Consider the following 14,006-nt stretch of genomic DNA (forward strand, 5'->3'; position numbering starts at 1 on the left):
AGCCAGCAGTGCCCCCAGCATAGCCAGCAGTGTCACCAGCAGAGCCAGCAGTGCCACCAGCAGAGCCAGCAGTGCCCCCAGCAGAGCTACCAGTGCCACCAGCAGATCCAGCAGAGCCAGCAGTGCCACCAGCAGAGCCAGCAGTGCCACCAGCAGAGCCAGCAGTGCCACCAGTGCCACCAGCAGATCCAGCAGAGCCAGCAGTGCCACCAGCAGAGCCAGCAGTGCCACCAGCAGAGCCAGCAGCAGATCCAGCAGAGCCAGCAGTGCCACCAGCAGAGCCAGCAGTGTCACTTGTGCCACCAGCAGAGCCAGCAGTGCCACCAGCAGAGCCAGCAGTGTCACCAGCAGATCCAGCAGAGCCAGCAGTGCCACCAGCAGAGCCAGCAGTGCCACCAGCAGAGCCAGCAGTGTCACCGGCAGAGCCAGCAGTGTCACCAGCAGAGCCAGCAGTGCCCCCAGCAGAGCCAGCAGTGTCACTTGTGCCACCAGCAGAGCCAGCAGTGTCACCGGCAGAGCCAGCTGTGCCACCAGCAGAGCCAGCAGTGCCCCCAGCAGAGCCAGCAGTGTCACCAGCAGAGCCAGCAGTGTCACCAGCAGATCCAGCAGAGCCAGCAGTGCCACCAGCAGAGCCAGCAGTGCCCCAGCAGAGCCAGCAGTGCCCCCAGCAGAGCCAGCTGTGCCACCAGCAGAGCCAGCAGTGCCACTAGCAGAGCCAGCAGTGCCCCAGCAGAGCCAGCAGTGCCCCCAGCAGAGCCAGCTGTGCCACCAGCAGAGCCAGCAGTGTCACTTGTGCCACCAGCAGAGCCAGCAGTGCCACCAGCAGAGCCAGCAGTGTCACCAGCAGAGCCAGCAGTGCCACTAGCAGAGCCAGCAGTGCCACCAGCAGAGCCAGCAGTGTCACTTGTGCCACCAGCAGAGAAAGCAGTGCCACCAGCAGAGCCAGCAGTGTCACCAGCAGAGCCAGCAGTGCCACCAGCAGAGCCAGCAGTGCCACTAGCAGAGCCAGCAGTGCCCCCAGCAGAGCTACCAGTGCCACCAGCAGATCCAGCAGAGCCAGCAGTGCCACCAGCAGAGCCAGCAGTGCCCCCAGCAGAGCCAGCAGTGTCACCAGCAGAGCCAGCATTGTCACCAGCAGAGCCAGCAGTGCAACCAGCAGAGCTACCAGTGCCACCAGCAGATCCAGCAGAGCCAGCAGTGCCCCCAGCATAGCCAGCAGTGTCACCAGCAGAGCCAGCAGTGCCACCAGCAGAGCCAGCAGTGCCCCCAGCAGAGCTACCAGTGCCACCAGCAGATCCAGCAGAGCCAGCAGTGCCACCAGCAGAGCCAGCAGTGCCACCAGCAGAGCCAGCAGTGCCACCAGCAGATCCAGCAGAGCCAGCAGCAGAGCCAGCAGCAGAGCCAGCAGCAGAGCCAGCAGTGCCACCAGCAGAGCCAGCAGCAGAGCCAGCAGCAGTGCCACCAGCAGTGCCACCAGCAGAGCCAGAAGCAGAGCCAGCAGTGCCACCAGCAGAGCCAGCAGTGCCACCTGCAGAGCCAGCAGTGCCACCAGCAGAGCCAGCAGTGCCACCAGCAGAGCCAGCAGTGCCACCAGCAGATCCAGCAGTGCCAGCAGTGCCACCAGCAGAGCCAGCAGTGTCACCAGCAGAGCCAGCAGTGCCACCGGCAGAGCCAGCAGTGTCACCAGCAGAGCCAGCAGTGCCCCCAGCTGGCAGCCAGTGAAGGCTGCATCCCTCCAAGCTTCAGTGAAGGGGGGTGGACGACCGTGCCTGGCCTTCTGTTCCCTGTTGTGAAGATCCTCTCTTACTTTTAGCAATGTATGTGCAGTTTTTATACATTTACTCAAACATCTGTTGAAAACTTTCAGGAAAACATTCGACAATAAATGGCGTGAAGCCCTTTGAGCTCTTTTCGGTCTGTAAGGCAGTGTTCTTTCGAAACATGTGATTACTCTTGAAATGATCAAGTACAATAATTAAATACCACCAATATATTGATGCAAGCTTGAAGTATATATTTATAAGAACAGAGCAAAGTGGAAAGAATCTGGGCTTGATTTCACCATATATATTCACTGTGATTTAATCAATTAGTAGAGATCATTCATGCAAGGGGATGTCAGGTCCTAAAAGGGAAGAAAAACACACGATAATTATGAGGGGGGGCTCATCAGAGACATGATCTGCTGCTGGAGCGCACACCGGGGCTGCAAAAAACGATATGCCTAAGAGGCTTCGTCCTCTGCACCTTCTCTCTGCCAACTCTCAAAAAGTAACTGATTATGGGAAATGGAGCATTAGGTATCTGAATCCTTTTTTGTAGGTGCATGGGCTGTGATTTTCAGATAAGCCATCGTTATCACTTCAAAACATCATATGAAGTTTGATGTCTGCTTGATTTCAATGTCTATTGATAGGGAGATACCGCGCCAAAGCTACGCCTCTGTATTATATAAGGTTACAGTACAAGCCAATGTAATCACAATGGCAGATAAACTTTACAGATATGGCTTCAAGTCAAAATGGCTTCTTTGGGAACAGAATGATGATTTGATTTTTCGGTTCAGTTCTTTATCCTTTCACGTGTCCTTTATAAACCGGAAATGGCCAGCAGGGCAGCCACTATGAGTGGGGCAGCATATGTGGCAGCGCCCGGGCCACCATTTGGCTCCAAATCATTGCAGAGATTCCTGTTACAACAAGATCCGCGTCTGGTGTGATTCTCATACTCGCTGGCAGTCCCAGAGTACTCGCAGCTAAACGACTGGGCACATTCCTTTATAAAGTAGGGAAGGCTGATGTTGTTCTGGTGACCTGTAAGAATGGAGCAGGAAAGAAAGCAGTTTTAATAATGATCTAGGTCAGAAACATACATATTCGACATGCTTCAGTAAAGCTCCCTTGGGTTTGGGCTGGCAAGCCCCACCCTCTCCTGAGGGATACTAGCCCCCTGGGATGGACCGGCTGCTAGCCCCCTGGGATGGACCGGCTGCTAGCCCCCTGGGATGGACCGGCTGCTAGCCCCCGGGGATGGACCGGCTGCTAGCCCCCGGGGATGGACCGGCTGCTAGCCCCCTGGGATGGACCGGCTGCTAGCCCCCTGGGATGGACCGGCTGCTAGCCCCCTGGGATGGACCGGCTGCTAGCCCCATGAGATGGACCGGCTGCTAGCCCCCTGGGATGGACCGGCTGCTATCCCCCTGGGATGGACCGGCTGCTAGCCCCCGGGGATGGACCGGCTGCTAGCCCCCGGGGATGGACCGGCTGCTAGCCCCCTGGGATGGACCGGCTGCTAGCCCCCTGGGATGGACCGGCTGCTAGCCCCCGGGGATGGACCGGCTGCTAGCCCCCGGGGATGGACCGGCTGCTAGCCCCCTGGGATGGACCGGCTGCTAGCCCCCTGGGATGGACCGGCTGCTAGCCCCCTGGGATGGACCGGCTGCTAGCCCCATGAGATGGACCGGCTGCTAGCCCCCTGGGATGGACCGGCTGCTAGCCCCCTGGGATGGACCGGCTGCTAGCCCCCGGGGATGGACCGGCTGCTAGCCCCCTGGGATGGACCGGCTGCTAGCCCCCGGGGATGGACCGGCTGCTAGCCCCCTGGGATGGACCGGCTGCTAGCCCCCTGGGATGGACCGGCTGCTAGCCCCCTGGGATGGACCGGCTGCTAGCCCCCTGGGATGGACCAGCTGCTAGCCCCCTGGGATGGACCGGCTGCTAGCCCCATGAGATGTACTAACTACTAGCCCCCTGGGATGGACCGGCTGCTAGCCCCATGAGATGTACTAACTACTAGCACCCTGAAATGCACCGGCTGTTGGCACCCTGAAATGCACCGGCTGTTGGCACCCTGAAATGCACCGGCTGTTGGCACCCTGAAATGCACCGGCTGTTGGCACCCTGAAATGCACCAGCTGTTGGCACCCTGAAATGCACCAGCTGTTGGCACCCTGAAATGCACCAGCTGTTGGCACCCTGAAATGCACCGGCTGTTGGCACCCTGAAATGCACCGGCTGTTAGCACCCTGAGATCGATCCAAAAGTATGTGTTTACATATAAAGTACCAGATTGCCATCGAGTTTTATTTACCTGTAAAGGATAAAAGGCTCAGTTGGCATCTGCATTCTCTACAGGTATCTGTGATTGACTCCATTGTCAGGTATTCAAATCCTAGTAGGTCCACTCATCCTTTCGTCTTTTAGAGATTGATAAAATGAGTACCAGACAGTTGGGAAACAATATATATCTTTTGTGACGACTATGGTGTATTATTTCACTGTGTAAAACACTCACGAAACCCACTTGGCTACAGACAAGCATGTTTGTAAAACTTTTAGTCTACCTTATTTAGCCGTGGCATTTTGCAGCACACATAAATAAAGGATCAAGCATTGACATAGCCAATAGGTCTCGCCTTTGGGGCCTTATAAGTGCTTAGCCAGAGCTATTGACTTTGTCAATGTCTTTAAGCTGTCCTGTAGAGAAATGTGGCTGCTGTGCAGCATGCTGAAAAGCTTTCATAAAAAAGTGTCAGAAGCTTTTTTGTTACCTTAGATATGACCAAGAAGGCATTATGTACAACTGAACGACCATATTGAAAAAAGTATTTACAATGAAAAATGTCCTCAGTTTTCTTTTGTTCTTGCAATGCTGGCAACTTGTTTCTGCCTATTCCAATGGTTGTTTGTTAAAGCTTTTTTTTGAGGGGGCATAAACAATCGGAGGGTAAAGGTTGGGAACTATTACCTTTATTATAACACTAGCAGCGGCCAGACGCTAGGGAAAAATCAACAGATGCCAGATTCCGAGAGCAGGCTGAGGTGGTGCTGAGGGATGCTGAGGTAGTAGTGGTGGTGGTGGTGGTGGTGGTGGTGGTGGTGGTGGTGACTGGTGCAGAGAAGATGCTGAGGTGATGCTGAATGATACTCAGGTCTTGCTGAGTGATGATGATAATGTGGTGGTGTACTAGTGCAAAGACGATGCGGAGTGATACTGATGTGGTGCTGAGTGATGCTGTGGTGGCGCAGAGTGATGCGGTGGCGCAGAGTGATGCGGAGGCAAGAAAGAAAGAAGGGACAAGGAAAGGTATGATAGAAGTAAAGAAACAAGAAAGAAGAATAGAGAAAGAAGGCGAGGAAGAATGAAATGAAAGTGAAATGGGAAAGAGAGAAGGATGGAAAAAGAAAGACTGAAAGAAAAAAGAAAGGAAGAAGGAAAGAAAGAAAGTAATTAGGGAAAAAAAGGAGAGAAAGAAAAAAAGTAAACAGAGGTTAATGTAAAACAGAACAATTGCAGATTGACACAATCTGATCTGGTATGCTGTGAAATAGCAGCTGTCCCAAAGCAATATACTCAAAAATGACTTTACAAGAGCATTAGCAGGAGATGGGATCTGATAAAGATGGAATGTGCATCAAAAGTGTCCTACTATCACAGGCTCTACACACAAAGACAACACTAAAGTAATTATAGAGTAAAAACGAAAACACTGGCACTTAAGGGTAGTAGCTTGTATGAGGGAAAGTGATCCGTGTGATAGAGCATAATGCAGTCATGTGAAGTTAACCAGAGGCTTAAATTGGCTATGTGGCTTACCGGCTAGAGTGGCCCACTCTGAAACTAGGGAACCAGGTTCAAGTCTGGCAGCAGACTCAAACATCCTGTGAGTCTGGGCAAATCTCTTAATCTCCCCATGCCTTAAACAAAAAAAAGTGTCGGTCTGCAATGCAACTGGTGCTCAAGTAACGCGCTCTCTAACCTTCGGATGGAGTTCGTCCTGTATGAAACTCAAACAAGAAAAAAATATTTTCTTAAGTGGGCGGAAACAAAAGGCGTGTGACACAACAATAGACCAATTGATTAAGAGAGGTGGCTGAAAGCCTCAATTTGTAAATATATTATGCATATTTTAATAAATCAAAAGGTCAACGCTGTCGCCAAGACCCAAAAAGGTCATATGAAGTGGCACTGAAGAGTTCTGATGCAGTACCAGCAAAGTAAGCAGGAGATTGTCAGGTGCAGACCACGGGGAAGTGTTTGAAACGAGGGGAGATGCAGTGGTATGTTATAAAGTGGTTCCTGATTGGGCTGAGACTTACATGGTACTTCCTCACTGTGCGAGATGTCATCGGAATACATATGAAGTCCTGAGGTTACACTGCTAAGGCACATGTTATATGTTTGTCTCCATTGTATCTCTCTCTCTCCTCTTTCTACAAGATAACCGATTAGTGGCTCTGACATGGCATGATACTAGGCTGGTGTGGCCCATTACCAACCAGTGTCTTTTCTATTGGGCACCTTGGTCGAAAGATGCGGGTAATTGGGATTTGTTGCTATATTTATTGTGAAGATGACATTATTACCATTAAACCCTGACAGATAGAAACTGCCATAGAACTGCCCCTCCACCATCCCTGATCACAGCCATTGAAGAGACTATACATTTCTCAAGCTACAAAACCCAAACATGATCATTTTTAGACCCTCCCATGTAAAATGATGAAGCACCTACCCACGCTCAACACATACAGATGGGTGACACGCAAAGCACTGCTGATAGACTAGGGGACTGCAGAGCTAGTCTGTGGTGCTCGTTAAGGTTTCTGTGGATGACCGAAGAGGCTTTACCTAGAACGATGGTGCCAATTCCTTGATAGCAGACTGGAGAGTGACCCTGGCATCTCACAACAGCAGCGTTCTTAGTGGAGCACTGGTCCCTTGAGGTACTGATGCAGGAGTAACATTCCCGATCGTTGGGGACCGAAGAGTCTGAAAGGAAAGAAAAGGAAATATGTTGCTGATCATCCTAAGACAACACAGTATGTTTACATCAGCAATGCTCAAACACACACGACTCTAAGAAGGACAAGGTTGAGCAAACCGGTGGCCTTAATGTTAGAGGCCCACAGAGCAAACTCTGAGATGTACACTCTAATTGCTACAGTGGTGCTTTGCAACATAATACATCTTAGAAAGGACCTGAGCCACAAAGCATCCTTCTATCGATAGGTGGAACTTACTCCTGGAAATTGAAGAGTAAGTCACAGCTACGGTGAGAACAAAATCTTTGTGAGTCAGGTCTCAGGCTGAAAATTCTAGGTCACATAAGTAACATCTATTTACACCCTGGACCAATTTGATGATTTTACATACATCCCTGATACGTATGTAATTGCACCACTTTCATTATGCATCCTACACAGTACAATCCTGATGCAACAGCTACACATACTATCTTATTACAGTTAGTCCATATAGACAACCAAGCTAAATGACCTTAGTTTAAATTTTGATGGACAAATTCTCATGAAGTGTTTCATTATACTTTTGCTACCATCTTATCGCTTATAAGCAAGAGCACATGGGGTCTGAAGGTCACTTTTATGTGGTGTCCCGTGGGGTGTTTGTTGAAAACGTTTAGAATATCAGGTCCATCTCAACATGTACAAAATGTTTCACTGGGCTCCAAGCAGTCTCTGATTCAAACTTTGAACATGAGGCGCCAATTAACAACAATTTGCCTTCTTTGCATACCCTGGCAAAAAGCTGGATAGGTAATCAAGCCCAGATTTACAAAGATGTTGTGTTTTTTTTTACTTTTTCAAAGCAGACCTGATGCAAAATCATTTTTGGTGTTTACTAAGAAATGTAAATGGTTATTTATGTTGCTTGCTAAAAACAAGTAACACATTGCATTGCACTGCCTTGCATCAGAGAGGCATTCCCTGGCTGGTGCACGGGCATGCCTTGCATTACTTTGCATCATAGAGGCAATCCCTGGCTGGTGCACGGGCATGCCTTGCATTACTTTGCATCAGAGAGGCATTCCCTGGCTGGTGCACGGGCATGCCTTGCATTACTTTGCATCAGAGAGGCATTCCCTGGCTGGTGGACAGGCATGCCTTGCATTACTTTGCATCAGAGAGACATTCCCTGGCTGGTGCACGGGCATGCCTTGCATTACTTTGCATCAGAGAGGCATTCCATGGCTGGTGCACGGGCATGCCTTGCATTACTTTGCATCAGAGAGGCATTCCATGGCTGCTGGACGGGCATGCCTTGCATTATTTTGCATCAGAGAGGCATTCCATGGCTGGTGCACGGGCATGCCTTGCATTACTTTGCATCAGAGAGGCATTCCCTGGCTGGTGCACGGGCATGCCTTGCATTACTTTGCATCAGAGAGGCATTCCCTGGCTGGTGGATGGGCATGCCTTGCATTACTTTGCATCAGAGAGGCATTCCCTGGCTGGTGGATGGGCATGCCTAGCATTACTTTGCATCAGAGAGGCATTCCCTGGCTGGTGCACGGGCATGCCTACCATTACTTTGCATCAGAGAGGCATTCCATGGCTGGTGCACGGGCATGCCTTGCATTACATTGCATCAGGGAGGCATTCCCTGGCTGGTGCACGGGCATGCCTTGCTGTACTTTGCATCCGAGAGGCATTCCCTGGCTGGTGGATGGGCATGCCTTGCATTACTTTGCATCAGAGAGGCATTCCCTGGCTGGTGGATGGGCATGCCTTGCATTACTTTGCATCAGAGAGGCATTCCCTGGCTGGTGGATGGGCATGCCTTGCATTACTTTGCATCAGAGAGGCATTCCCTGGCTGGTGGATGGGCATGCCTAGCATTACTTTGCATCAGAGAGGCATTCCATGGCTGGTGCACGGGCATGCCTTGCATTACTTTTCATCAGAGAGGCATTCCCTGGCTGGTGCACGGGCATGCCTTGCATTACTTTGCATCAGGGAGGCATTCCCTGGCTGGTGCACGGGCATGCCTTGCATTACTTTGCATCAGAGAGGCATTCCCTGGCTGGTGGATGGGCATGCCTAGCATTACTTTGCATCAGAGAGGCATTCCATGGCTGGTGCACGGGCATGCCTTGCATTACTTTGCATCAGAGAGGCATTCCCTGGCTGGTGCACGGGCATGCCTTGCATTACTTTGCATCAGAGAGGCATTCCCTGGCTGGTGGACGGGCATGCCTTGCATTACTTTGCATCAGAGAGGCATTCCCTGGCTGGTGCACGGGCATGCCTTGCATTACATTGCATCAGGGAGGCATTCCCTGGCTGGTGCACGGGCATGCCTTGCTGTACTTTGCATCAGAGAGGCATTCCCTGGCTGGTGGATGGGCATGCCTTGCATTACTTTGCATCAGAGAGGCATTCCCTGGCTGGTGGACGGGCATGCCTAGCATTACTTTGCATCAGAGAGGCATTACATGGCTGGTGCACGAACATGCCTTGCATTACTTTGCATCAGAGAGGCATTCCATGGCTGGTGCACGGGCATGCTTTGCATTACTTTGCATCAGAGAGGCATTCCATGGCTGGTGCACGGGCATGCCTTGCATTACTTTGCATCAGAGAGGCATTCCCTGGCTGGTGCATGGGCATGCCTTGCATTACTTTGCATCAGAGAGGCATTCCATGGCTGGTGCACGGGCATGCCTTGCATTACTTTGTATCAGAGAGACATTCCATGGCTGGTGGACGGGCATGCCTTGCATTACTTTGCATCAGAGAGGCATTCCCTGGCTGGTGCACGCGCATGCCTTGCATTACTTTGCATCAGAGAGGCATTCTATGGCTGGTGCACGAACATGCCTTGCATTACTTTGCATCAGAGAGGCATTCCCTGGCTGGTGCACGGGCATGCCTTGCATTACTTTGCATCAGAGAGGCATTCCCTGGCTGGTGCACGGGGATGCCTTGCATTACTTTGCATCAGAGAGGCATTCCCTGGCTGGTGCACGGGCATGCCTTGCATTACTTTGCATCAAAGAGGCATTCCCTGGCTGCTGGACGGGCATGCCTTGCATTACTTTGCATCAGAGAGGCATTCCATGGCTGGTGCACGGGCATGCCTTGCATTACTTTGCATCAGATAAGCATTCCCTGGCTGGTGCACGGGCATTCCTTGCATTACTTTGCATCAGAGAGAGATTCCATGGCTGGTGCACGGGCATGCCTTGCATTACTTTGCATCAGAGAGGCATTCCATGGCTGGTGCACGTGCATGCCTTGCATTTCTTTGCATCAGAGAGGCATTCCCTGGCTGGTGCACGGGCATGCCTTGCTGTACTTTGCATCAGAGAGGCATTCCGTGGCTGCTGGACGGGCATGCCTTGCATTATTTTGCATCAGAGAGGCATTCCATGGCTAGTGCATGGGCATGCCTTGCATTACTTTGCATCAGAGAGGCATTCCCTGGCTGGTGCACGGGCATGCCTTGCTGTACTTTGCATCAGAGAGGCATTCCCTGGCTGCTGGACGGGCATGCCTTGCATTACATTGCATCAGGGAGGCATTCCCTGGCTGGTGCATGGGCATGCCTTGCTGTACTTTGCATCAGAGAGGCATTCCCTGGCTGGTGGATGGGCATGCCTTGCATTACTTTGCATCAGAGAGGCATTCCCTGGCTGGTGGATGGGCATGCCTAGCATTACTTTGCATCAGGGAGGCATTCCATGGCTGGTGCATGGGCATGCTTTGCATTACTTTGCATCAGAGAGGCATTCCATGGCTGGTGCACGGGCATGCCTTGCATTACTTTGCATCAGAGAGGCATTCCATGGCTGGTGCACGGGCATGCCTTGCATTACTTTGTATCAGAGAGACATTCCATGGCTGGTGGACGGGCATGCCTTGCATTACTTTGCATCAGAGAGGCATTCCCTGGCTGGTGCACGCGCATGCCTTGCATTACTTTGCATCAGAGAGGCATTCCATGGCTGGTGCACGAACATGCCTTGCATTACTTTGCATCAGAGAGGCATTCCCTGGCTGGTGCACAGGCATGCCTTGCATTACTTTGCATCAGAGAGGCATTCCCTGGCTGGTGCATTACTTTGCATCAGAGAGGCATTCCCTGGCTGGTGCACGGGCATGCCTTGCATTACTTTGCATCAGAGAGGCATTCCCTGGCTGCTGGACGGGCATGCCTTGCATTACTTTGCATCAGAGAGGCATTCCATGGCTGGTGCACGGGCATGCCTTGGTGCTGGTCCCTGGCTGGTGCACAGGCATGCCTTGCATTACTTTGCATCAGAGAGGCATTCCCTGGCTGGTGCATTACTTTGCATCAGAGAGGCATTCCCTGGCTGGTGCACGGGCATGCCTTGCATTACTTTGCATCAGAGAGGCATTCCCTGGCTGGTGCACGGGCATGCCTTGCATTACTTTGCATCAGAGAGAGATTCCATGGCTGGTGCACGGGCATGCCTTGCATTACTTTGCATCAGAGAGGCATTCCATGGCTGGTGCACGTGCATGCCTTGCATTTCTTTGCATCAGAGAGGCATTCCCTGGCTGGTGCACGGGCATGCCTTGCTGTACTTTGCATCAGAGAGGCATTCCCTGGCTGCTGGACGGGCATGCCTTGCATTACTTTGCATCAGAGAGGCATTCCATGGCTAGTGCATGGGCATGCCTTGCATTACTTTGCATCAGAGAGGCATTCCCTGGCTGGTGCACGGGCATGCCTTGCTGTACTTTGCATCAGAGAGGCATTCCCTGGCTGCTGGACGGGCATGCCTTGCATTACTTTGCATCAGAGAGGCATTCCATGGCTGGTGCACGGGCATGCCTTGCATTAGTTTGCATCAGAGAGGCACTCCCTGGCTGGTGCACGGGCATGCCTTGCATTACTTTGCATCAGAGAGGCATTCCCTGGCTGGTGCACGGGGATGCCTTGCATTACTTTGCAACAGAGAGGCATTCCATGGCTGGTGCACGGGCATGCCTTGCATTACTTTGCATCAGAGAGGCATTCCCTGGCGGGTGCACGGGCATGCCTTACATTACTTTGCATCAGAGAGGCATTCCCTGGCTGGTGCACGGGCATGCCTTGCATTACTTTGCATCAGAGAGGCATTCCCTGGCTGGTGGATGGGCATGCCTAGCATTACTTTGCATCAGAGAGGCATTCCATGGCTGGTGCACGGGCATGCCTTGCATTACTTTGCATCAGGGAGGCATTCCCTGGCTGGTGCACGGGCATGCCTTGCATTACTTTGCATCAGAGAGGCATTCCATGGCTGGTGCACGGGCTTGCCTTGCATTACTTTGCATCAGAGAGGCATTCCCTGGCTGGTGCACGGGCATGCCTTGCATTACTTTGCATCAGAGAGGCATTCCATGGCTGGTGCACGGGCATGCCTTGCATTACTTTGAATCAGAGAGGCATTCCCTGGCTGGTGCACGGGCATGCCTTGCATTACTTTGCATCAGAGAGGCAATCCCTGGCTGGTGGATGGGCATGCCTAGCATTACTTTGCATCAGAGAGGCATTCCATGGCTGGTGCACGGGCATGCGTTGCATTACTTTGCATCAGAGAGGCATTCCCTGGGTGGTGCACGGCATGCCTTGCATTACTTTGCATCAGAGAGGCATTCCATGGCTGGTGCACGGGCATGCCTTGCATTACTTTGCATCAGAGAGGCATTCCCTGGCTGGTGCACGGGCATGACTTGCATTACTTTGCATCAGAGAGGCATTCCATGGCTGGTGCACGGGCATGCCTTGCATTACTTTGCATCAGAGAGGCATTCCCTGGCTGGTGCACGGCATGCCTTGCATTACTTTGCATCGGAGAGGCATTCCCTGGCTGGTGTACTGGCATGCCTTGCATTACTTTTCATCAGAGAGGCATTCCCTGGCTGGTGCACGGGCATGCCTTGCATTACTTTGCATCAGGGAGGCATTCCCTGGCTGGTGCACGGGCATGCCTTGCTGTACTTTGCATCAGAGAGGCATTCCATGGCTGGTGGATGAGCATGCCTTGCATTACTTTGCATCAGAGAGGCATTCCATGGCTGGTGCACGGGCATGCCTTGCTGTACTTTGCATCAGAGAGGCATTCCCTGGCTGGTGCACGGGCATGCCATTCTGTACTTTGCATCAGAGAGGCATTCCCTGGCTGGTGGATGGGCATGCCTAGCATTACTTTGCATCAGAGAGGCATTCCATGGCTGGTGCACAGGCATGCCTTGCATTACTTTGAATCAGAGAGGCATTCCCTGGCTGGTGCACGGGCATGCCTTGCATTACTTTGCATCAGAGAGGCATTCCATGGCTGGTGCACAGGCATGCCTTGCATTACTTTGAATCAGAGAGGCATTCCCTGGCTGGTGGACGGGCATGCCTAACATTACTTTGCATCAGAGAGGCATTCCATGGCTGGTGGACGGGCATGCCTTGCATTACTTTGCATCAGAGAGGCATTCCCTGGCTGGGGCACGGCATGCCTTGCATTACTTTGCATCAGAGAGGCATTCCATGGCTGGTGCACGGGCATGCCTTGCATTACTTTGCATCAGAGAGGCATTCCCTGGCTGGTGCACGGGTATGCCTTGCATTACTTTGCATCAGAGAGGCATTCCCTGGCTGGTGCACGGGCATGCCTTGCATTACTTTGCATCAGAGAGGCATTCCATGGCTGGTGCACGGGCATGCCTTGCATTACTTTGCATCAGAGAGGCATTCCCTGGCTGGTGCACGGGCATGCCTTGCATTACTTTGCATCAGAGAGGCATTCCCTGGCTGGTGGACGGGCATGCCTAACATTACTTTGCATCAGAGAGGCATTCCATGGCTGGTGGACGGGCATGCCTTGCATTACTTTGCATCAGAGAGGCATTCCCTGGCTGGGGCACGGCATGCCTTGCATTACTTTGCATCAGAGAGGCATTCCATGGCTGGTGCACGGGCATGCCTTGCATTACTTTGCATCAGAGAGGCATTCCCTGGCTGGTGCACGGGTATGCCTTGCATTACTTTGCATCAGAGAGGCATTCCCTGGCTGGTGGACGGGCATGCCTAGCATTACTTTGCATCAGAGAGGCATTCCATGGCTGGTGCACGGGCATGCCTTGCTGTACTTTGCATCAGAGAGGCATTCCCTGGCTGGTGCACGGGTATGCCTTGCATTACTTTGCATCAGAGAGGCCTTCCCTGGCTGGTGGACGGGCATGCCTAGCATTACTTTGCAT

The 14,006-nt window shown here is 52.3% G+C and overlaps 1 protein-coding gene across 6 annotated transcripts in view; it reads right to left on the reverse strand.

The window, feature by feature from the left end:
• Nucleotides 1-14,006, reverse strand: part of LOC144767947 (ly6/PLAUR domain-containing protein 5-like) — a 578,058-nt gene that overhangs the window by 276,658 nt on the left and 287,394 nt on the right. For 4 of the 6 annotated variants that reach the window (XM_078651294.1, XM_078651297.1, XM_078651295.1 and 1 more), the window contains exons 4-5: nt 6,631-6,771; nt 1,976-2,813 (exon numbers count right to left, since the gene is read on the reverse strand). In XM_078651294.1, coding sequence (XP_078507420.1) covers nt 2,590-2,813; nt 6,631-6,771 — 365 coding nt within the window. In that variant the 3' untranslated portion in view covers nt 1,976-2,589. Of the gene's footprint in view, nt 1-1,975; nt 2,814-6,630; nt 6,772-14,006 lie in introns of those variants that run through there. The other 2 variants (XM_078651299.1, XM_078651296.1) reach the window with 1 other exon arrangement.

This window comes from Lissotriton helveticus, chromosome 7 (assembly GCF_964261635.1).
Source record: "Lissotriton helveticus chromosome 7, aLisHel1.1, whole genome shotgun sequence".
NCBI lineage: Eukaryota > Metazoa > Chordata > Amphibia > Caudata > Salamandridae > Lissotriton > Lissotriton helveticus.